This window comes from Aedes albopictus, chromosome 1 (genome assembly GCF_035046485.1).
Source record: "Aedes albopictus strain Foshan chromosome 1, AalbF5, whole genome shotgun sequence".
In the NCBI taxonomy this organism is placed as follows: domain Eukaryota; kingdom Metazoa; phylum Arthropoda; class Insecta; order Diptera; family Culicidae; genus Aedes; species Aedes albopictus.
Window position 1 is genome coordinate 25,969,490 of NC_085136.1, and position 26,193 is coordinate 25,995,682.

A 26,193-nucleotide genomic window follows, 5' to 3' on the forward strand; every position below is an offset into this window, starting at 1 on the left:
AATTCAGCTCACTACTTTCAATCTAGTACTTCACTGATTGCCTCCTATTACAGGCCCCTGGCAGCAATGAAATTTATCGTAGCCATCATCTATCTGCCTTATACTCATATTCGTGCAAATTGAAACGAGCGTGTAATCAACAAACGCAGCTTTTGTTTGATGTTGTGAGCCACACACGAAATCACATTCACAATGCGGGCTCGGCACGGTCCCGGCCCGGTAAAGTGAGAGGACCGCTTTATTCAACTAATCGCATGCTCCTCTTTACATTAATATTCAAGCGAGTTTGAAGTGTTTTGTGATCATAAGAGGTGAAAAAAATGATTCCAAAAACTGATCAACAAACCAAAATAAACGTTAACACCCAAAAGGCCAACGTCATTTTTGGCATCAAGTTTTCACATTGGAAAATTCATAACTCTGTTGAATTTCAACCAATCGTAATGAAATTTTGTGACAAGATCCAGTTTTTATTCTAGTTTTGATAAAATGGGACAAACAATTCAAAATCCGGATTGTTCCGGAATTATTCCGGATTCCCTTGGGGTACCAACGTTATGCCATTTGGGGTATTTGTATCAAAACTATTTTTCTCTCTACGAAACTACTTTGAAACATTGAGAAAAATTAAAACCTTATCGAAGCTGATTCGATCAGTACATTTTTTGAATATTTGGAGTTCCTCTGGATGTTCCTAGACTCTCTGGAAGGTCCCCGGGGGAACCTGTAGTAGAGGCCACTTGCAATTTCACTCCAAATCATATCATGCGACAGCTCTTTCTTCATGATTTTCCGTGAATAGGCCACTCATGGCTATAAAAAGGGTCATCGACCTTTTTGGCCACTTCCGGAACCTCCGGGGTGCCCTGGTGGAACCTGTAGTAGAGGACACATACATTTTTACTCCGAAATATACCGTGCGACAGCTCTTTCTTCATGATTTTCCGTAAATAGAACATACATGGCTATAAAAGGGTCATCGACCACTTTGGCCACTTCCGGAACCTCCGGGGTGCCCTGGCGGAACCTGTAGTGGAGGGCACATGCATTTTCACTCCGAAATGTGCCGTGCGACAGCTCTTTCTTCATGATTTTCCGTGAATAGGACATCCATGGCTATGAAAAGGGTCATCGACCACGTTGGCCACTTCCGGAACATCCGGGGTGCCCTGGCGGAACCTGTAGTAGAGGACACATGCATTTTTACTCAGAAATATAACGTGCGACTGTTCTTTCTTCATGATTTTCCATAAATAGGATACCCATGGCTATAGAAAGAGTCATCGACAACTTTGGCCACTTCCGGAACCTCCGGGGTGCCCTGGCAGAACCTGTTGTAGAGGACACATGAATTTTTACTCCGAAATATACCGAAAGAAAGAGCTGCTTCATGATTTTCCGTGAATCCATGGCTATAAAAAGGGTAATCGATCTCTTCGGCCTCTTCCGGAACCTCCGGGGTGCCCTGGTGAAACCTGCAGTAGAGGACACATGCATTTTTTCTGCAAAATATACCGTGCGACAGCTCTTTCTTCATGATTTTCGGCGATTGAGATTCTCATATCTATGAAAAGAGTCATCGACCACGTTGGCCACTTCCGGAACCTCCACAGTGCCCTGGCGGAACCTGTAGTAGAGGACACATGCATTTATACACCTAAACATATCATGTGGCAGCTCTTTTTTCATTATTTTCGGCCTGCGGAATTCTTATATCCACAGCTATTACTCTATAGTTTTCCTGGATAGCAACAGTTTGGTTCCATCGTGTAACAGTTTGGTTCCATCGGATGATTCGCATGCGATGACTATGGCTGGAACCGAATTCAATTGAGAACTAAGGAATTTTCGTTGTATTTATGCAGGACAAGTTTTCGTTTTAGTTTCCTCCTTACAAGTACAACGTATGAAGATGTTTGCAGGGTCTTTGTGTTTACTTTGATAACGAAAGCTGGTTCCGCAAGTTTTTAAGAATATCCGGAATGAATGAAATGGTATCCCAACGATACGATTTGAACTGTTTTTTTATGATTATTTATTTATTGTGCATAAATAGTGAAATATAAACTGGATAAAATGCTTTTGCAAGCAAATTCTGCTGCTTGTTTTGATAACTTTGGAATCTTGAATTCAAAAGATGTAATCAAATGTTATCCGATCATCTATTCATACAATTTCAGCAAAATTCGACATTTTCTTCACAACGCACATGGTTTGAACAGATGCATCGGTTACACTGATATCAATGAACCGTTGTTTTACGGTCTTTGCTTCGAACACACAAACTGCATCGCTGTTTTTTTGAAGTGAGACTGATGGTTTTGGTTTGGTCTTCAGGACAATCATTGCAGCGATACACAATCCTTTTCCCTGTTTGATACAAACTAATTGAGTGCAATCTCAGCATGTAACAAGAGATGCACTAGACTGACACACGTGACACTTGCCATAAAGTTGATCATAATTGGACAAGAAGGTGCTTTTTGTAGATCTGCATGATGCCCCTTACACTCCTATTATAGGAATCTCACGCTTATTAGCCCTTAGTGTGCTAATAATTTTCACAAAGCTCAACAGACGTAAAAAGTTATCAAAGAACACTTGATATCCTTTATTTGAGTACTTTTCCACCATTTGTAGTACTACTCTTCTTCCTTGTTTCTTCTCACAAGTACTTTTGACTTTTCCTATAAATAATTATGATAACATGTACATATAATACATACAATACATACAACGTTGTTCATAAAAATAGCAGTGATAGACGTTCTTCATACAACATAGCCAGCTTTGACATGTTGTGTCTTTGTTCTCCTATGAGCGAATATAGTGAATGTTCACAGATAAAAATAATGAGGTTTACACGTCATGTAAACTTCATTTTCGTCATGTAAACTTAGTGTTATGATGGTTTACATGATATATCATGTAAATTTGTGTTATATGTCATGTAAACTCTCAGAGTCATGCTGAATTACATGACATATGATGGAAGTTTACATGATCTGTGAATTGTTATCAATCTATGTACAAAATCTGAGAATTTTCGAAGGTCGTGGTAAAAAGTTAAACACTATGTGAAATCGTTCAAAATAATAGCAGTATATATAAATTGAAATGTAGCTTTCCTGTGAAAGAGCAAGAAATATTTTCACATGTTATTTGAACAGTTTCCGCCTTGGTTACATGTTAAGTTTTTTCTCTATCGATTTGTGGAATGTATTCACATATATTTGCTAACGGATTTTCCTGGTGTTGGAGGCGTTTTCATTCTAGTGTACATAACAAAGTCGTCTTCCATTTCAATATCTCCCTATCTCGTAGGTTCCTTCAAAATAAAGATGTAGAGAGTCAGATTCATCTTGATACCTACTCATAATGTACTTTGGTTTACATGTGATCACGAAATATTTACGGTATCATCATCAGTGGAAGTCGTGCCTATTATAGACTCCAGAAGACACTATAGTGTTCTCTACTACAGGTACGCCAGGGTACGCCAAGGCACCCTGGAGGTTCTGAATGTGGTCTAAGTAATCAATGATGCTTTTTATAGTCATGGGAATCCTATGCACAAAAACCTGGAAGAAAGAGTTGTTGCACGGTATATATTGAAACAAAAACAAATGTCATCTACAACATGTTCCACCAGAACATCTTCCATAGCTATGGAAATCATATTCACAGAGAACCATGATGAAAGATTTTTTTTTTTTTGATGAAAGAGCTGTTGTACGGTATATCTTGAAGATAACATACATGTGTCCTCTACTACAGGTTTCGCCAGAGCAGTAGACTACTCTATAGCTATGAGAATCCCAATCACCGAAAATGAGGATGAAAGAGCTACCGAACGGTATATTTTGAAGTAAAAATGCAAGTGTCCTCTACCGGAGCCTACGCCTGGACACCCCAGAGGTTCCGAAAGTGGGCAATGTGACCAATGGTCTTTGTTATAGTCATGAGAATCCTATTCAGGGAAATTCCCGAAGAAAGAGCTGCCGCACGGTATATTTAGGTGTATAAATGCATGTCTTCTACTACAGGTTCCGCCAGGGCATTCTGGAGGTTCCGGAAGGTGCCAACGTGGTCGATGACCCTTTTCATAGATATCAGAATTTCAATCACCGAAAATCATGAAGAAGGAGCTGTCGCACCCTATATTTTGTAGAAAAAAATGCATGTGTCCTCTACTGCAGGTTCCGCCAGGGCGCCCCGGAGGTTCCGGAAGTGACCAAAGTGGCCAATGACCCTTTTTACAGCCATGGATGTCCTATTCACGGAAAATCATGAAGAAAGAGCTGTCGCACGGTGTATTTCGGAGTAAAAATTCATGCGCCCCCCACTACAGGTTCCGCCAGGGCACCCCGGAGGTTCCGGAAGTGGCCAAAGTGGTCGATGAACCTTTTTATAGCCATGGATGTCCTATTCACGGAAAATCATGAAGAAAGAGCTGTCGCACGGCATATTTCGGAGTAAAAATGCATGTGCCCTCCACTACAGGTTCCGCCAGGGCACCCCGGAGGTTCCGGAAGTGGCCAAAGTGATCGATAACCCTTTTCATAGCCATGGATGTCCTATTTACGGAAAATCATGAAGAAAGAGCTGTCGCACGGTATATTTCGGAGTAAAAATGTATGTGTCCTCTACTACAGGTTCCGCCAGGGCACCCCGGATGTTCCGGAAGTGGCCAAAGTGGTCGATGAAACTTTTTATAGCCATGAGTGGCCTATTCACGGAAAATCATGAAGAAAGAGCTGTCGCATGATATGATTTGGAGTGAAATTGCAAGTGGCCTCTACTACAGGTTCCCCCGGGGACCTTCCAGAGAGTCTAGGAACATCCAGAGGAACTCCAAATATTCAAAAAATGTACTGATCGAATCAGCTTCGATAAGGTTTTAGTTTTTCTCAATGTTTCAAAGTAGTTTCGTAGAGAGAAAAATAGTTTTGATACAAATACCCCAAATGGCATAACGTTGGTACCCCAAGGGAATTCGGAATAATTCCGGAACAATCCGGATTTTGAATTGTTTGTCCCATTTTATCAAAACTAGAATAAAAACTGGATCTTGTCACAAAATTTCATTTCGATTGGTTGAAATTCAACAGAGTTATGAATTTTTCAATGTGAAAATTGGATGCCAAAAATGACGTTGGCCTTTTGGGTGTTAAACAAAAAATTGTTGTTGTTTTCGCATTTAACAGTGGGCGCTATTTACTAGCGCCCAGGACATCCTGTCTACCATGATTCCAATGCATTGATAGGGATGGAAAGAAGTTCCTACGTTCCTACCTTCATCGGCACACCTAAACATCTTGGTTCCCACAGTTCAGCCCTGCGTCATTCAAAAGGCCTTTATTCTATTTTGTTGATTTTGTTTTGCTCAAATTCGCTGTCAAATGTATCGATTTTTCTGACTCACTTTCGTCACTTTTTTTCCTGCGAAGCAGCTGAGGGCATCACAAAAGCAAATTCGAGCGAGAGTGAAAAACGAAAAACATTGTAAAGTTTAGTGCGTGAAAATTCCCAATTTCCCCTTGATTAGGCTCCTGGAAGTGCTCCAGCAGCAGGGCTCGCGATGCCAGACACGGTGGACGGTGGGGACATTCCCAAATCCAAACGACCTTCAGGTGAGATTCTTGCGTTCTGCTCTGGTGTGTTGTCCCTTGATTGCGAAGCAATAAAAAGAGGCAAACAAGGAAGTGGTTTATTGATTTTTCGCAGGAATGCAACTCCGTTGATTAAGCAATTTGCATGATGTAAAGTGGTAATTCAATACCGTTGATACTTAAATATTTAGGAGTAGCAGATAAGATATCTAGATGGTAGACTCGAGTTGGCAAAGTCGTCAGTTTGGGCTTAGGTAATCGATTTGACCTCGTATGACTCATAGCCTTGAACTCCACTCGGTACCAAGTTTAAGTATTTGGGATGATTTTCTTAGTTTTTTTGATAGCAGATATTTTCTTAGACGTATCTCCGGAAATAGTAGAATAAGCCACTATGTATTGTTCAAAGTATTCCACCATTTACTACAAACACATCTTTCTATTGTTTGATAATTTATCATCTTCGACAGACTCTGCCTTCAAACAGCAACGACTTCCGGCATGGCAGCCCGTCCTAACTGCTGGAACCGTCCTCCCAGCCTTCTTCGTCATTGGCATTGCATTTATTCCGGTTGGAGTGGCGCTGCTCTACTTCTCTAACGCCGTGAGTAACTAAATTCTTTGTCCACTGATTTACTGTGTTCTAATGAATTTCCTTTCTTCTCCAGATCACAGAGTTCGTGTACGATTACACCAACTGTGTCCAGTATGGGTCCCTAAATCGCACCTGTTCGGAGGTGATCAGTGCCAAGGAGGCTGACGACTGCGAATGCGTGGTAAACTTCACGCTGGAGAAGGATTTCATCGGCAAGGTTTACATGTACTACGGGCTGACCAACTACTACCAGAACCACCGGCGGTACGTAAAATCACGGGATGACGATCAGCTGTTGGGTCGGCTTTCGATGACCCCATCGAGCGATTGTGCCCCGTTTGCCTATGTGGATGACGATCCGAACCGGCCGGTGGCGCCGTGCGGTGCGATTGCCAATTCACTGTTCAGCGATACGTTCGAGCTGTCGTCGGAGAAGTACGGCCCGGTGCCGCTGCTGAGGACCGAGATTGCCTGGCCGTCGGATCGGAAGATCAAGTTCCGCAATCCGGAGGGAGATCTGCAGGAGGCGCTGAAAGGGTTTTCGCGACCGAGAGACTGGCGGACAGACCTGTGGAACTTGGATCCACACAATGCCGAAAATAACGGATTTCAGGTGAGTGTTGTTGTATGGGGGGTTGGTTACACATTACTTGGGGCCTACTAAATCAGAAAAGGGGAGTACTAGAAAATGGGTCGGAGTGTGTAACATAGCTCGAGTTGTCCCGAGTCGTACACGGTTGTCCTTATGAAACTGACAAATGAAACGTGTCTCAAGTACTAGTTCGCCAGTTAGGAACGTCTAGGACACCTTAGCTCAACAATTACTGTCACGAAAAATTTACAAACCGCTGAAGAATTCAACAAAGAAAACTGATCTATTGTCAACACTTATAATCCAAAGCAAACTGGCACACCGGGAAGTTTGCGCTTCGCACTTACAAAAGTCGAAGAGCTTCGGGATGCCGTGGAATCTACTCCGGGTGAAGTTTGAAATTTGACCACAGTCAACGCTGCCAAAGCTGGTCGAAGACAATCAGCTGTCAGAAGCAGAAAAAGGTATTTCAAGAAAGTGAAAATGGAGACTTCTCCACCAAGTTCTCCACAAGCCGATAACCAACTTGGGTAGCTGTGGATCGATGAAAGCCTATGTGACGGACAAATATGATTGATACAGCTCATCAACTGAATGGCGTGGGCTTCAGTATTAACGAAGGATAAATGAAAATGCTTATTTTTGCTGGACTGCCGGATTCATACAAGTCCATGGTCATGGCGTTGGAGAACTCCGGAGATGCGATAACCGAAAAAAACGATGTTATTACAAGAATCAGTAGTCATCAATGAGTGTAGATCCTAAATATACTAAAACACAACTGAGCTTGAGTACGTATCAGAGTGGACTGATGTTCGTATTTCATATCTTCTAACTAAAGCCCATTGACCCTAGTGATCCAACTAAGGAACGCGTGATACTAAAACAGCATAAGTCAACGTGATTCGAACATACATGTCCATAACAGTGACCATTTTTTTGTCTAAGCAACATTAATCGCGCCGGAAACATTTTCGCTATGACAAAGGGTGTATAATGAAGATATTCGCGTAAGGAACCGTCGCATTGTATTCAGCGTGTTCGGAAGAACTACCGATTCACGTCAAGCAAGTACAGCTGATTCCGGGTTACACGATTATTTGTGCGCAGCAAGGTTGCAATATAGATCAATTCAGGAGTGATCCATCGAGAGGGACGGCGATCAGCAATCCTCGAAGACACTGGCGTGTCAATTAACGACGTCGTTGGCACATCTGCTCATCAGGGCCCTGAAAGCAACTTAAAAACAGTCTAGCACTAGGTGTTGATTTCGTCGTTATGTCGGAAACTGATAACTGCAAGATCTACGCTTCGCGATTTGCAGCTCCGATTGCCGTTCAGCAAGGGAAGGTGAGGAGCAACGAAGATTCTTTTTCGCCGGGTTGATCCGATATAGGCTTGCATCAGAGGAAGTGACTAGAACAACCTTCATCGAAGACAAAACTAACAGGATTTTCGTGTGTATCTTGCGCACCAAAGCCGAAAACGAAGTAGCTGAAGTGTTCACGAAATTCTACGCTATGGCCAAACGGGCCAAAACAGGCAGGTAAGAAGTTGAAGGACTGACAATAGAGAGGAATTCAAAAACAGTGGATTCGAGAAGCTCGAGAAGCTGTAAAGTATTCACCCAAGAAGACTTGTATGGCAGCGATGCATGTTGCACGAAGCCAATTTGTGAAAAACGTTTTGGTGCATCAGCCGTTCACCGTAGACAGAAATTCGTACGCTTCCGAAGACGCCTGGTCGGTCCAAAAACTGGATCAGTCCAATCTGAGGATTTTCGAATCAGCAACGATGTCGCGTATTGCGAAGAAAGACGGCGCAAACGGGATGCAAAGGCAGAAGTTATCTTGATCGGTTTTGATGAAGAAATCAAGGCACACCGACTCTACAATATGAAAACCTGAACCGTATTTGAATCCAGAGATGTGACATTCATTGACGAATGAAGGTCAGCAGCGTGTCAAGGGGCAGCAAGTATGAAGCGCGATGATGAAGTGAAGCTGAGAGCAAACCGACGACAGCCAATGATGGTCACGATGATATGGATTGCGTTATGCCCACGCATGTGGCAACCCTAATCCCACCTAATGCATCTGACAGGAGCGAACATCTATCGTGTATCCACAATAAAATGTCAGTGAAATTCAAGTCTAGATTTGAGATTGAAGGTTACTATAAAGACAGAACATAACAGTTGGCGACGAGAAGAAAGAAACCCTCGCAAAACCCTCATAATTTTCAAGCACTTTTCAACCAAGTCAGCCTGAAAATGTCCAACGACGACCTCAAGAACGCTATTCTGCACCTGACCCAACTGATTTCCCACCAGCAGCAACAAATTTCCGCCCTTCAACGGACGAACGGAACGACTGACGGAAGCGAGAAAATCATTGAGTCACTGGCCAGCAGAATTCAAGAGTTCGATTTCGACCCGGATGGACCAATCTTCTTCAACGACTGGTACACAAGGTATGAAGACGTTTTTAAAGAGGATGGACGGCGCCTCGACGACGCGGCTAAGGTCCGGCTACTTCTTCGCAAGCTAAGTGGTCCGGTGCACGGAAAATACGTCAACAGTATACTTCCAAAGCATCTTCGTGACTACAAGCTGAACGAGACGGTGTTCAAGCTCAAGAAGCTCTTGGGCCGATAGAAATCCGTTTTCCACGCCCGGTATCACTGCCTTCAATACTTCAAGAGCGAAGCGGACGATTTCACTTCGTATGCAGCAATGGTGAACAAGCATTGTGAAACATTTCAACTCTCGAAGCTCTCAAGCGATCAATTCAAGGCTTTGCGATTCATCTGTGGACTCCAATCGCCGAGAGACGCAGACATCCGTGCCAGATGAATAGAAGCAGACGAGATACCGACCGCAACAGAAGGAACGGCAAGCAAAGTCACGTTGGAGAATCTAGTGGAAGAGTGCCATCGGATGGTGAATCTTAAACAGGATACGCAGATGGTGGAAAGCAAGGATACCCGATGTGTCAACGCCATCGTTCGAAACCTAAAAAAGCCTGTGAAGAGGATTCCCAAAACCTTTTGCTGGAAATTCGTGATTGCCCTTTCATCGATCACACTTGTGGGAAGTGCGAACGTCAAGGTCACAAGGAAGGTTACTGTCCCAGCGACAAGCCTCCCACCTCGAAGAAGCCCACGAATCCAAAACCGAAGGAACAATTGAAGTCCAGGAGCATCCACATGGTACGTAACATCAGCAGCAAGCGCAAATTCGTTCCAGTTCATCTCAACGGGGTCAAGATTCAGCTCCAACACGATTCCGCATCTGACATTACCATCATCTCGGAGCAGACATGGAACAACATCGAAAGGCCAACAGCTTTCGCCACTGAAGAGCTAGCGGTATCAGCATCCGGTGATAATCTCAAACTTCTCACGGAAATCTGTACGGACATCACGATCGGAGACGCTACCAAGAGAGGAAGATTTTTTGTTGCTGATAACAATGGACCTGTTCGACCTCTGGTCCATTCCGATCAACAATCTTGTAAATGCAGTCACCCAACGGCCAGGAAATTCCGTGGAGCAGCTCAAGCGACATTTTCCTGAAGTTTTCCAAAGCACCCTCGGCCGATGCACCAAGGCGCAGGTGAAGCTTTACGTCAAGCCAGAAGCACTGTCCGAAGCGTCCTGTAGCCTACGCCGCAGTACCGAAAGTAGAAGCGGAGCTCAAGCGTCTCGAAGACAACGGCATAATTTCTCCTGTTCAATTTTCTGACTGGGCAGCACCAATAGTCGTCGTACGGAAAGCAGACAACATCTCGGTTCGCATTTGTGGAGACTATTCCGTCGGCCTGAATGAAACGTTGCAGTCCGACTGTCATCCGCTGCCCCATCCAGACGATATTTTCGCAGAGTTAGCTGGTTGCCGTTACTTCAACCATCTGGATTTGTCAGACGCCTACCTGCAAGTTGAGGTCGAAGAAAGTTCAAGGACTTTTCCAGTACAACCGTCTTGCTGGCCGAACCAAGAAAGAACGCGACAGGTCACTTCAAGTATTTCTGGAACGAATACGTGAGTATGGTTTCACCTGAAAATCTGGAAGTGCCGTTTTTCCGGAGATCCAGTCACTCGGGTCAAGCAAATGAAATGAAGGAGCTCAGATCGCCCATGGACAACCTGCTCAAGAAGGATGCTCAATGGATTTTGTCGGAAGAATGTCAACAATCTTTCGACCGGTTCAAAACCATTCTTCAATCGGACCTGCTGCTAATCCATTTTGACCCTTCCAAGGAGATCATTGTTGCCGACTGCGCTTCCAAATACGAATTGGGAGTCGTTATAAGATATCGTTTCCCAATAGGAAAGGTCAAGGCCATCGCACATGCGTCTCGTTCATTGACGCCATCAGAAACCAACTACGGCCAAGTGGGGAAGGAGGCTCTGGCGCTGATTTTTGCGGTCACGAAATTTCACAAGATGCTATACGGAAATGCTTCATTTTGCAAACTGACCACCAACCCCTCCTCAAGATTTTTTAATCAAAAAAGGGCATCCCAGTTTACACTGCTAATAGACTGCAGCGATGGGCCCTCATTCTTTTGCTGTATGACTTTGAGACTCAATATGTTTCTACGATGAATTTCGGCCACGATGACGTCCTGGTGTTTGCTGAACACCATCATGGCGTTAAAGTTTTATGTTGGTTCAATGAAAACCCCCGGAGAAAAGCACTGGAACGCTGCCAAGCAGGTATCTGGAAGGCATTGGCTTGTGGCTTACCCTATAAGCAAAATGCAGATTCGACAATTACGGCATACGCTGATGCCATTACCCGATTCGATGTCGTGGCGCAGTTTGGTGCTGACGTCAATAGATTGCCAATTGTGACGATTTTAAGATCTAGCTGCTAGCTAGCTGGAGGTCCTGGGTTATAGAAGCACGGGGATTTTATTGAATTTTTTAAGGATATCCAAGAACTCCGGTGAATCAGGTCATCGGATCTACATCGTTTCTGGTGATGTAGTTGTATTATCCACAATTTTCCTCTGAAACGTACTGAAACACTTTTGAAACTTCCTGATGCTTTCTTGAGAGCCCACACTAAAATCAGATGAAACCCCAGAAACTTCTCCAAAGCTCCGAAAAGCATTATTTTACCTTCAAACCGCTTAAAACTATTCGTGATATCATTTAGAACGGCTGCCAAAACGCATTGAAATGTCTTGATACCACTCTGAAAACCCCTTGAAACACTTTCGGAAGTTCCCTGAAACCACTCTCTTTGTAAGCATCCTGAAACCTTCGTAAACAACCTTCTGCTATGTCTTTGCTTCGGACATAACACACGAGCATGGTCCTACTGATCATGTAACAAAGTGGAAAAACGCGGCGGACTTTACATCGAGTCGATAGTCTTGCTGGTAAATTGCCAGAAGAAGAGTCGCTTCAGGATTTTTCAACGCAGTGGTTGATTGTCAGATGGGAGACATTAAGTTGAGTCGGGCTGAAGTATCAGAATTGTTTGTTTTTATTCAGGGCCTAGGCCTAGGGTATTAATAAAAGTTCCAGATTTGGGTTCATTTCCTCATGTATGTAATGTATGCAAGAAAAAGTTGATTATTGCCTGAATGAGACAACTGCAGTGACAATGTAGCTCGATGGTGAATGACTTTCATATCATAACTATATATACAGGGTGTTAGGTTCCTGAGTGCAAATTTTTTAAAGGGCGATAGAGGACCATAAATGGTGAAAACAATTGTTCTACGCATATAGTCAAATCTTAACCGTTACGTAGTTATTGAAATCCCCATGTTTTTTTGACTCTTATTGCCTTAACTGGCTATAACTTTAAAATGGTCAAACTTATCGCTGTTTTTTACCCTTATTCGAACACCACCCCCGGCGAAGACTGGCGCTCGAGCCTACCCGGATAAAAATTAACCATAGGGTGTATGGTGAAAACCATTCCTGCACCATACAGTGTACCAGCTACAATAAAGTGTATTGTAATGAAATGGTTCGCTATACTATAGATTTACATTGGCTTTTAATGTAACAATATATTATACTGTTTTTCTTACGTTTGAACCATTCACTTTTCCGAAACATTATTTTTCCGTGAATTTTTAATTATTTCTGTTGTTCGATTTGAATAGATCGTATGTTTGCTGTGATTCCTATGCAGATTCGACCTATTCAAATCGAACACCAGATTTATTCAGTTTAAGATTTTTTCCGTGCTTTGTTTTGTTGATGTTTGTGACTTTTTTGATGCAAAGGAAAGGAAAGAAAAAAGTGAATAAGTTGAAACATCAATTTAACCTTTTGGAATCGATTTTTTTCGCCGCTGTTGACGCAACCTCGCTGGTGTCGAACACGTTTGTTATGCACGGTTTCATCGCCGGGGTCATATATGACCCCTCCGGCTCCAAAGGGTTAATGCCAATAACATGTTTAAATCAGTGGTAAACCAGATGTCCTAAGAACTGCAGGTCCAAGCAGGGGTCCAAGAGATCTCTCGAGCCTCTTCTCTCATGTGAACTTGCCTTCGACCACAATCGACCCAAGTAACCACTAAGCCGTAAAAATTGGAACCAAGTTGGTTCTATATCCACATGAAGAGCAATGTTAACAGAGCTCATTAGAACTACATCCTATAATAGATCTGCTTAAAAGCCAATTTTGGCGAAATATTCGGCTGATATACGGCCAGCTTCAATCTGCGTACCGAGTCTCTGGTGAAAGAGTTGTCAAAAATGGGTCAAGAAAAAAGAAAAAAAAAGTTATTTACTTTCTTTATTTTTTTCTCCGAATGTTTTCCATCGAAGTCTACTTTTCTTCGATTTTTACGGCCTGATCCAGATTCGATCTGATGTCCTCGGGGTTGTTAGTCTTAAGTGGATGTCGTCACGTTTCTCATCTGCTCCATCGATGCACCAAGAGATCGGTTTGCTCAGCACCGTATTTAAGGAAAAGAAGGCAACAAGTTGGGACAGCATTGATGTTTTGATCCGAATGTTCCGGATGATCCGATGTTCGGATCTGAAATCGGGCACAATGTGGCCGCATTGGAAATGTATAAAATGGTTTTATGGAGGGTGGAGAGATCTGCAGGAGATGCAGCTATAGGGAAGTTTGGGAGGTTGAAGAGGTTCCGTGACTAGAGGAATAAAAATGGGGCCCATCGATTAGTTTTGGTGTTCGTCTGTAGGAAAAACGATTGAAACTCCACAGGTAAACATCCGACGAGACATCCGATGCATTTATATCATAATCGAGGAAGCAGCTATACATTTTCTGTTTCCATTTAATGCTTGAAGTGTCCGACGACAAGCTTCCACCGCCATCGATCGTACGAAATTTCCGAGGAGATTTTATTGTTTTGCTTCGGTTCAGTTTTGTTTTGCTTGAAATCAGCTTTGATTGATGTAAACGTCATGCACGCCAAGCCTTTTAACAGCACTGTCAGGCTTCTTATTCGGCTGATAGACACTGGGTTTACAAGCACTATAGCATAGCGTCATATACTAATATACGGCTCATTTCAGTGCTTACTATTTATAATGCCTGAGAGCATTTGAAAATTTCCTACTGAGCCTATTGACACGAAAAAGCTGCTGTATGACCTTTAGACCGCTTACACTAGTGCTTAGTGGTTACTTGGGGAATCAAATGCGGTTGACAAACTTTATCTTTGACGTAGAGCCATCTTTAACATATGGACTGGACTGAACACTGAAATGACTTTTAATATAGGTTCGTCTGCGGGTTCGCTTTTTAACCTAACTTATATTTGAATCGAACTTGACAGTTATCTCATGAGTTGTTAAGTATTTCAAACTTTAGTCAAACTGGTGCCTCAATATTGCAATAACGGTTAAGCACGCTGTAATGATACTTATGTACCTCGTCACCCACTTCATGCAACTACATTAGTGGTCTAATAACACTTAGCGCGCTCGGCATAGTTCCATCATGCCGCTCAAAGTGTTGCCACAAATAATGCTTAGTTTGCGAAACCCGGTTATCTGGCTGGTGGGGAATGGGAGCCTAAGCTTCAACTGTTAATGCAATCAGAGACTACTCAGACTTAGACGTGAGCGATCCTATATATGAAGGGTTATCCAAAATGCTCTGGGAATTCCCAAAGCGCATTCTAATAAATCTAATAAGCCTAAGATGCCATTAACAGGAGGAAAATGGCAAGATAATATAACAATATATGGTTTATGTAATGTAAAACAATACAACACAACAAAAAAGAACCATTCCAAAACCATTTGATTAAATGTATAACCAGTAGTGAAATTACAATTAAAAACAATTTATTTACGGTACATTTTATTGTTTGAAACTATTCATGTACCATACAATGTACGGTATATTTAAACCCACGTATCAGTATTTTGAACAATTCATTAACAATAAAATGTATGGTTTTGCAAAAAAATATATATGGAGAAAAATATTTTTTTATATTGTTACGATACTTAACAACCCGTATAGTATATTGTAAAAATCTTATTTACAATTCACGGTATGGTATCCTACATTACATCTTATTGTTTTTGTATTTTTATTTTTACAGTGGTGTCTATTGTAAAAATATGGTTCTAAATAGTACTGTTACAATATAACGTTCGGTTTTTCTACTGTATTTTTTATTCGGGTAGCTATTTAGCACTGTAGTTGGAGGAAATGCCAATGCAGAACCCGTAGCTTCCGGGAAGGTAAGCCCAGCTCCCTGGGTTAGTGGATTGGTGTCAGGCCCTGCGAGCCAGCCGTAAAAAAGACTAGCACCGGAAAATCAACAAGAGAAGAATGCGAACCGATATCAATGGCGACGACCACAGCGACGAAAAGGGACTTGCGATTGGAAGCTCGGTACGTGGAACTGCAGATCTCTCAACTTCATCGGGAGCACCCGCATACTCGCCGATATACTGAAGGACCGCGGGTTCGGAATCGTAGCGCTGCAGGAGGTGTGTTGGACAGGATCTATGGTGCGAACGTTTAGAGGTAATCATACCATCTACCAGAGTTGCGGCAACACACGTGAGCTGGGAACAGCTTTTATAGTGATGGGCGACATGCAGAGGCGCGTGATCGGTTGGTGGCCGATCGACGAAAGAATGTGCAGGTTGAGGATCAAGGGCCGATTCTTCAACATTAGCATAATAAACGTGCACAGCCCTCACTCCGGAAGCACTGATGATGACAAAGACGCATTTTACGCGCAGCTCGAACGCGAGTACGACCGCTGCCCAAACCACGACGTCAAGATCATCATAGGGGATCTAAACGCTCAGGTAGGCCAGGAGGAGGAATTCAGACCGACGATTGGAAAGTTCAGCGCCCACCAGCTGACGAACGAAAATGGCCTACGCCTCATCGATTTCGCCGCCTCCAAGAACATGGCCATTCGTAGCACCTTCTTCCAGCACAGCCTCCCGTATCGTTACACCTGGAGATCACCACAACAAACGGAATCGCAAATCGACCACGTTCTGATTGATGGACGGCACTTCTCCGACATTATCGACGTCAGGACCTATCGTGGCGCTAATATCGACTCCGATCACTACCTGGTGATGGTTAAACTGCGCCCAAAACTCTCCGTTATTAACGACGTACATTACCGGCGGCCGCCCCGGTACGATCTAGAGCGACTGAAGCAACCGAATGTCGCCACCGCATACGCGCAGAATCTCGAGGCAGCGTTGCCGGACGAGGGTGTGCTCGATGTGGCCCCTCTAGAGGACTGCTGCAGTACAATCAAAGCAGCCATCAACAACGCAGCCGAGAGCACTATCGGGTACGTAGAACGGAGTCGACGAAACGATTGGTTCGACGAGGAGTGCAGAGCGGTTCTGGAGGAGAAGGATGCAGCGCGGGCGGTAATGCTGCAGCATGGAACCCGACAGAATGTGGAGCGATACAGACAGAAGCGGAAGCGGGAGAAAAAGCGCCGCCTGGAAGAAGCGGAGTGCGAGGAAATGGAACTGCTGTGCCGTTCACAGGAAACACGCAAGTTCTACCAGAAGCTCAACGCATCCCGCAAAGGCTACGTGCCGCAAGCCGAAATCTGCAGGGATAAGGACGGGAGCCTCCTGACGGACAAACGTGAGGTGATCGAAAAGTGGAAGCAGCACTTCGACGAGCACCCGAATGGCGAAGAGAATGTAGGCACGGAGGACCAAGGCAGCGGAGGAAATGACTATGTTGGTGCAACAGAGGACGGGAACGAACCAACTCCCACGCTGAGGGAAGTTAAGGATGCCATCCACCAGCTCAAAAACAACAAAGCGGCTGGTAAGGACGGTATCGCAGCGGAACTCATCAAGATGGGCCCGGAAAAGTTGGCCACCTGTCTGCACCAGTTAGTTGTCAAGATCTGGGAAACCGAACAGCTACCGGAGGAGTGGAAGGAAGGGATAATCTGTCCCATCCACAAGAAAGGCGACAAGTTAAGGTGAAACGGGACGCCGTGTTATTTTTCCTATCTTGCCTCTCTTTCTAACAATTTGCCTCGCGATTTTGAAGATGGTAATCTCGAGTTCTATTGCACTGAAGATGATGAAAAACAATCAGCATGTGCAGTGCAAGTGAGCATACACAATGATAGGTTTTTGTTGCAAAATATGAAGTAGAATCTGAGATTACCATCTTAGTAGCAACAGAGCAATGGCGGATATTTACCCGACCGTCCCGTCCGCCCTTAATGTGTGAGAACTTTCGAGCGATCACCATTTTGAATGCCGCCTACAAAGTGCTATCCCAGATCATCTTCCGTCGTCTTTCACCTAAAGTAAATGAGTTCGTGGGAAGTTACCAAGCCGGTTTCATCGACGGCCGGTCGACAACGGACCAGATCTTCACCGTACGGCAAATCCTCCAGAAATGCCGTGAATACCAGGTCCCAACGCATCACCTGTTCATCGACTTCAAAGCGGCATACGACAGTATCGACCGCACAGAGCTATGGAAAATTATGGACGAGAACAGCTTTCCCGGGAAGCTGACAAGACTGATAAGAGCAACGATGGACGGTGTGCAGAACAGCGTAAGGATTTCGGGTGAACTATCCAGTTCATTTGAATCTCGACGGGGACTACGACAAGGTGATGGACTTTCCTGCCTACTATTCAACATCGCCCTGGAAGGTGTTATGCGACGAGCCGGGCTCAACAGCCGGGGTACGATCTTCACGAAATCCAGCCAATTTGTATGTTTTGCGGATGACATGGATATTATTGCTAGGACATTTGGAACGGTGGCAGAACAGTACACCCGCCTGAAACGTGAAGCAGCAAAGGTCGGACTGGTGGTGAATGCGGCTAAGACAAAGTACATGCTGGTAGGTGGGACTGAGCGAGACAGGACAAGCCTTGGCAGCAATGTTACGATAGACGGGGACACTTTCGAGGTGGTAGAAGAATTCGTCTACCTCGGTTCCTTGCTAACGGCTGACAATAACGTGAGCCGTGAAATACGAAGGCGCATCATCAGTGGAAGTCGTGCCTACTATGGGCTCCAGAAGAAACTGCGGTCAAAAAAGATTCACCCCCGCACCAAATGTACCATGTACAAGACGTTAATAAGACCGGTGATCCTCTACGGGCACGAGACGTGGACGATGCTCGAGGAGGACCTGCAAGCACTCGGAGTTTTCGAGCGACGGGTGCTAAGGACGATCTTCGGCGGTGTGCAGGAGAACGGTGTGTGGCGGAGAAGGATGAACCACGAGCTCGCTGCACTTTATGGCGAACCCAGCATCCAGAAGGTAGCCAAAGCCGGAAGGATACGGTGGGCAGGGCATGTTGCAAGAATGCCGGACAACAACCCTGCAAAGTTGGTGTTTGCTAACCAACCGGTTGGTACAAGAAGGCGTGGAGCGCAGAGAGCACGATGGGCGGACCAGGTGGAGCGTGATCTGGCGAGTGTTGGGCGTGACCGACGTTGGAGAGCTGCAGCTGCAAATCGAGTATTATGGCGGCAAATTGTTGATTCAGTATTATCATGAATTTGATGTTAACTAAATAAATGAATGAACCCTTATTCGAAAGATTATTGAATTTTCTATCAAATGGCATCTTTCAACCGATTGGTTAAGTTAAATAACTAAGTTTTCTAGAGCAAATAGCCTTAAAATTGTGTGTTTTAATTTGTTTTTGTCAATTATCTTTGAAAAATGCGTAATAAATTAAAATTCTTTCTTTGGCAAAGTTGTGGCCCCTGTTCCACTCTACAATTCGTTCTTTGACGTCAAACTTCTATCTCTTATCGTTTTCTTACAATTTCGATTTAAACGTCGCATTTCAAATCATAAATTTGCAATCGTCATGGTAAGCACTTTTTTGCGCACTGTGCCGCACATTTAAATCAAAATTGCAAGAAAATGATAAGAGTAAGAAGTTTGGCATCAAAAAACGAATTGTAGAGCGGAACAGGGGCCACAACTTTGCCAAAGAAAGAATTTTAATTTATTACGCATTTTTCAAAGATAATCGACAAAAACAAATTAAAACACGCTATTTTTAGCTTTTTTGCTCTAGAAAACTTAGTTATTTAACTTAACCAATCGGTTGAAAGAGGCCATTTGATAGAAAATTCAATAATCTTGCGAATAAGGGTAAAAAAAACAGTGATAAGTTTGACCATTTTAAAGTTATAGCCAGTTAAGGCAATAACAGTCAAAAACATGGGGAGTTCAATAACAACGTAACGGTTGAGATTTGACCATATGCGTAGAACAATTTTTTTCACCATTTATGGTCCTCTATCACCCTTTAAAAAGTTTGCACTCATGAACCTAACACCCTTTAACCCTTTAAAACGTCTTAAATACCATGTGAACGACTTGAAACGCCTTGATATTCCTCTTAAAACCTCTTGAAACTCTCGTAGAACTCGGAACATAGAAACGCTCAGTAATCCCTTATAATCAAAAAGCCCTTTAAAACCCTATGGAACTCAGGGCGTCCCAACTAACATTTATTGCGAATGTAAACGTCAACAAAGCGTCCTTAATACGGCTTGATGCTGAGTTACTGTTTTGTACATATGGACGGAAGCTTCTATGCAAGCCCTATACCAATGAATCTGGCGAACTTAATCAGCTTGTACATGCTGTGCGATCAGCTTTTATGCCACCTGGTCATAGCTCTTTTCTCGGCTCCTATGTAACCACTAACTGAATAACATCTTGAGAAGGCGCTTTTTCAGCCTTTTCGCAGTTGTTGAATAATAGTTTTACGGCATCCCCAAATTAAACGATTAAATATAATTAGGTTATGGATACCGTGATGCAATACATGTGGAACTGGAATTATCATTTTTAAAATTGAATAATTAAAGTACTAATTGCCGCTACTTGGAATCGAACTCCCGATCTCCGTATCCACTATGGTCCCGATGATATCCTCGCTGCCACATTGCTATATATAAATAACATAGAAAATAGCCCGTTTTGTTTTACTCCAGACAAGGCTTCATAATTGTGCCACAAGAAACCTTACCCAACTTCATCTTGCTGTAAAAGCTTGTGAAACGTCAAACGCAATAATGTTTACATTGAACAAGCTGTGTGGTTGCGCCAACAGATTCTTCTTCACAGCTTCTAGCTGAAAGAGTGTTGTTTAAACGGCTACGAAGCGCTGTTGTTTTGTGTTTTGGCAACATTACAAAACGTACTGTATAAAAGCAGCTGTTGTAGTGGCTGGGACTCTTACTCGATTTGCACATCTTCCGGCAAATCTTCCGGCATTGAATTAAAGTGCAATAAAAGCAACCCAAATAATTTCACAGCACATACATGGATAGCTGTAAAGAATTTGTGTAGTAGCTATATATCCCGCTTAAAGTTTGTTGTGATAATAATTTTTATATCCGACAAGCCGTGTTGGTAAACCAACAGTTTCTTTATTACAACTTCTAGCCGTAATGAAATCGCATAACGGCCTTTAAAGCGCTGCTGGTTTGGGGATTTGTCAGTATAATAAATTGTACTGTATAGTAGCAGCTGTTTTGTTAGTGGGGACTCCTATTCGATGTGTTCAAGTTTTCACATCTTCCGGGAAATCTCCCGGAGTTGGAATAGGGTGGAGTAAAGGCAGCCCCAGTGAAAAGTAATGGATTTCTGAAAACCGAGTTTGGTAGCTGTATGGTGCTTGTTTTGCAGTCGTGTACTAGCTTATGATTTATATTTGACTAGCTTTCCTTTTATTCAGCGTTGACTGCTTTTACTCGATGGTTACACTACAGAAAGCAAATGACTGAAGCTTATAGCGCTGAAAATGTTAGTTGGGGTGTCAGGAGGGCTTTGGAAAGATATTCGGGGGATTTCAGACGGGGAGCTTCAGGGGATTTGAGACGAAGTTTCAAGTCATTTTAATACGTTTTACGGATTTCAGAGTATCATGGTGGTATCAGAGGATTGTAACGGATTTGAAAGTGGTTTCCGGGTGTTTTATGATGCGTTCAAGGTTTCCGCAATGTTTCAGAAGGATTTCAAAGCGTTTCAGGAGGTTTAAGGGAATTTTAGGGAACCTTCAAGTGAGTTTCAATGGATTTCTAGGGGGATTTCAAGGCAGCTGAAGGCGTTCTGGGTGGTTCAGGATTTGGAATTGGTTTCTGAGTTTCACTGAGAGTTCACTGCATCTGCACAAGTTCATGCGGATGTCGGAGTGTTGTTGGGAAATGTATATTTTTGGCAAAGGGTTCACGCATTGGTACGTGGTGCCAGGCGTAAAGTGATGGATTGTGGGAACACTAGGATACTAGAAAGCGGCACAGTTCGTTCGGTTGCATAACTTGTAGGCGTTATTCATATGATAGATTTACACTGTGCTGTGAAAATTGGAAAGAAGGGAAACGGATTTTTCAACCCGTTTCTGGTTCTAGCGATGGCTATGAACATACGTTTATACATGAGATGTATATGTATAGAAGAGAGAAAGTAGATAGAAAGATACAAAGTAGGATGAAAGGGACGAGCCAGGGATTGAACCCAGGACCTTCTGCATACGAATCAGAATCGGTTGCCGCTAGACCACCAAGCTCGTCTGTCTTGAAACTTCCCTGAAACCACCTTGAAAGCATCCTGAAGCCTCAACAAACCACTTCCAAACCCTCTGATACCTCCTGAAACGATTTGAACCCCCGTTTTCAATCACCTGAAACTTTCTTGAAATCCCCCTTAAATCTCCTGAATCCTCCGAGAAGCCCTTCCGAAACCCTTCTGAAATGCCTTGATACGCCTTGAAACTCTTCTGAATCATCGCTCAACCCCCTTGGAAGCCCCCTCCGAAATCCTTCTGAAACTTTTCTTTCATGAAAGTTGAAAATATGGCAAATTTTTAACAGATAATTTAACAATTTTGACCACCAGAGAACGGTTCAACAACTAGCGACTTGAACCCCCGTTTTCAATCCCCTGAAACCTCCTTGAAATCCCCCTTAAATCTCCTGAATCCTCCGGAAACCCTTCCAGAACTCTCCTGATATGCATTGATACGTCTTCGAAACTTCTCTAAAACATCGCCCAAAACCCTTCTGAAACTTATCTCTCATAAAAGCTGGGTTCGATTCTCGGACGATCCAGGAACTTTTCGTAAAGGAAATTTCCTAGACTTTCTTGGGCATAGAGCCTGTTACACGATAGACAGGAGCAAAATGGTCATTGGCAGAGGAAGCTCTCGGCTCAGATAACTCTGAAAGTGCTGGAAGCTAAGAAGCAGGCTTCTTACACAAATGTTTGATCCTGTATACTGGGATCTTAACCCTTAAAAAGTCAAGATGGTCTAAAGTTTATCAAAAATCGAGATTTCAATGTTTTTTCAAGCTTTTAAGCTGAAATTTTGTATGCATCAATGGAAAAAGTTGTACTATAAGATGTATTGATGGACATCCCCCTACACCCTCCTCCCTCTTGGTGGGGTGTTGAATAGGTGGCTTTCTTCCATATTTTTCGGAAATGTTCCGTGAAATTGTTGACATTCATGTTTTCGTCATTGAAAAAAAGGTTACGGAGATGCTTGATGTCTGATTTACTTTGGTGATCACGTCCAATAAACCTACATCACCTCAAGGCCTCCAATACCTTATGGAATTTAAGTCATATGCTCTGTAAGCGCCTGAATGTAATCAATGCAATAAATCCGTGGGACAATTATGCAGAATAATGGGGCCCATATAGCCGAGGCGGTAAACGCACGGGTATTCAGCATGACCATGCTGAGCGTGACGGGTTCGATTCCCGGTCGGTCCAGGATCTTTTCGTAAAGGAAATTTCCTTGACTTCCTTGGGCATAGAGTATCTTCGTGCCTGCCACACGATATACGCATGCAAAATGGTCATTGGCAGAGGAAGCTCTCAGTTAATAACTGTGGAAGTGCTCATAGAACACTAAGCTGAGAAGCAGGCTTTGTCCCAATGTGGACGTTACGCCAAGAAGAGAGAATTATGCAGAATACTCTTTGAGACTCAAGACATAAGCGGGCAGCTGTTTTCGGTTTGTTCTAGGGTATCCAAACTATTCTGGAGTTAAGACTTACATGGTCAACAGGATCTACCGCTGCTCCAATGCAATATAACTTTGCGGCTTTTGGCCGTTATGTTCCAAGTTGCTTTGCAATTGAGCGAGAAGTACTGTTTACGGTTTCAGGACATTTCCAGGTTTGCAAAATGTCCTGGAGTTCAGGACTTTCAAGATCTACAAAATCTACCACAATGGCCATTGAATCTACGTTAGCGGTTATCGGTCATTGTTATCTATGGTACTCCGAAACGTTACGAGGTTTTTTTTTTCTGAGGTTATACAACATTGTAAGGTATTCAAAATGTCCTGGAGTTCAGGACTTTCAGGGCTAACTTCAAGCTCAATAATGATTCCACTCCACATTTTCTTCTTGCAGAACGAGGACCTCATCGTTTGGATGCGTACGGCCGCTCTGCCCAGCTTCCGCAAGCTGCATCGCCGCATCGACCACAACAAAAAGTACTTCGAGAACGGGCTCGGCAAGGGCAACTACACGCTAAAAATCAACTACTGTAAGTGGGAGGAACATTTGTCGCTCTTGGAAGCTTGATTGAATGATAACTCATTTTGATGATCACGCATTTCAGCCTACTCCGTCAGCGAGTTCGACGGAACCAAGAAGATCATTCTGTCGACGACTTCGCTGCTGGGCGGGAAGAATCCCTTCCTGGGATTTGCCTACATCATCGTGGGCAGCGTGTGCCTTCTGTTGGGAATTGTCCTGCTGGTGATTCATATCAAGTGTAGCAAAAAGTAAGAGCTGTTGATGATGGGAAAGGTGTGTGATTCGATAGTAATGGTGTTTTTTTATCTTTCAGTACCTCCGGTATCAACAGCGTTAGCCAGCGTACGCCGTACACCTAGGAGTTACTGTCGTTGAACAGCTAAATTGAGCATTTCCGCTGTTTGTATCGTTTTCTACTACTTTAGAGTATCCGTTTCCTACATTCTTGGTAAGAGAGTTTTCGTTTGTTCCTAGGTTAAGTTGGGCTAGAAAATGATGAGCGGCAATAATGTGATGAAGGTATTTTTCCGTGTAGAAGATTTTATTTTTAACTTATATACCTAAAGGTGCTTATTTATCGAAAGTTTATTATGGCAACGACATTCGATTGGATGCAGTATTCTTGTTCGTTCTTTGTTAAAAATATATGCTTTTAAAATTTGAATGAGAATGGTAAAGGCCGAAATAGCTGTTCACCGAGAACCGGCTCCAGCCGGAATAGTATAGAAGATATATGGCGCTAAAAAATAATCATCAATGTTGCAGATTTTGGAATAGATTATCGAAAAAGCAGTGACGTTGGCTCACACCTGGTAGATGTGAATCTTTGTGGGATAGCAGAGAGTAGAGGAAACACCTGCACAGTCGACTTAGCACGTACACTTATACGAAAATACATTGCACAGCGAGAAAAAACGGACCCGAAATCGAAATTTTCGAAATCCGTTGCTTTGGAAGGACTTTGAATATTGCGTAACTCATTGGATCAATACGTTCCCCGCCATCTTAGCAAACTTCAGTAGATTCACTTGGTATAATCCGGAACCACACGGTGAAGGCTTGCTCCGTCAATGCTCCTCTCCTCAATGAGATAGCTTCACAATGACAACGTCATCATGGTGCTGGCTGTCACTGATGCTTGCTAGGGGACGGACTCGCAAGGGGAATAACAGTAAACTATATTCACACCCCACAGTATTGTGTAGAAAAACTGACAAAAAATAAATCTGTAGTGGTATTGTGTTCTCCAAACTACGAGAAGTGTTAGGGCAGTTTGAACTGGCCAAAATGTAGATCAACTGGAGTGCAGATTCGAGGTTAGAGTAGAAAAAGCATGAAAACTTCTATTACCGGCCACGTCCATCTTTTCCGTTACAAGGTTAAGTTTCGTATGAATACAGGTCACAAAAGGGCAAAAGTGGGACACTTGTAGTGAGCTGAGCAAGGCAAGGCCATCGCCATTCGATTCCCTGTCATATTTGACAGGTGTTTAGGGTTGTTCCAAATTATTGGCTTTTGAAAGTTGCGATTTTGAGTCTACTTTTTCCTCAGTGCATTAGTTTACAGAATACATATATCGTTGTTGAAACTTTTTAAGCACACCCATTGGGTGACACCGTTCCGGTTGAAATCAGATTAGGGAAACTACACTGAAATAAATTTTGTTGTGGAAACTACCGATTCCATAGTAAAATTACTAACCGTACCTATGATTCTCAACCGACAACAAAATCTGTTAAGGTAACTGAAATATGCTTGAAATTACAATGTATTGTAGTAAATTCAACTAAAAGCATAGTCGTCTTAACAACAAAACATTGTTAATTTTTCCAGGACTCGTATTTTACAACACAGTATGGTTAAAAATACAATGCTCATTTGTTAAATTAAGATTATTTTTGGTTATGTTAACTGCACTGCTAGTTAAGTTGACAGTGTTTTAGTGGAATTAACTGGAAATTGTTGTCGGTTGAGAATCATAGGTACGGTTAGTAATTTTACTATGGAATCGGTAGTTTCCACAACAAAATTTATTTCAGTGTATTTTTCATCAACCGGTAGTGTCACCCAGATAATTTTAGCCCTTGATAGTAATATATGATGATCCCAAGAACAGTCTTTAACATAATCTCTACTGAAAACATATTTCCTAAATCCACACACATACACATACAGACTAGACACACTTATCAACGTGGCCTTGGGCAGATCGTACTGAACGTTGCGCGCGCAGAGCTGAAAGTCCTGTTGTATAGACAGAATCATGCCAAATATGCGAGAAAAGAAGCTAAAAACCGTCGGAGGAGAACAGGAATAAGCATTTCACATTCACGACCCTGTGCGAATAAATTTGTCAAAAATCACTATTAAGTAGATA

At 43.0% G+C, this 26,193-nt stretch overlaps 1 protein-coding gene across 2 annotated transcripts; it reads left to right on the top strand.

The window, feature by feature from the left end:
- Nucleotides 1-5,427: 5,427 nt before the first annotated feature.
- Nucleotides 5,428-26,193, top strand: LOC109428405 (cell cycle control protein 50A). 2 transcript variants are annotated; one of them, XR_003892860.2, is made up of 7 exons: nucleotides 5,428-5,633; nucleotides 6,083-6,216; nucleotides 6,281-6,820; nucleotides 23,688-23,823; nucleotides 23,899-24,064; nucleotides 24,130-24,264; nucleotides 25,992-26,193. XR_003892860.2 is itself a non-coding variant. In XM_019704131.3 (6 exons), exons 1-6 carry the CDS (start codon nucleotides 5,582-5,584, stop codon nucleotides 24,173-24,175), a joined length of 1,074 nt encoding a protein of 357 aa, XP_019559676.1. In that variant the 5' UTR covers nucleotides 5,428-5,581; the 3' UTR covers nucleotides 24,176-26,193. The 2 variants fall into 2 exon arrangements, 1 of the variants encoding a protein (XP_019559676.1); XM_019704131.3 differs by having other exon boundaries at nucleotides 24,130-26,193.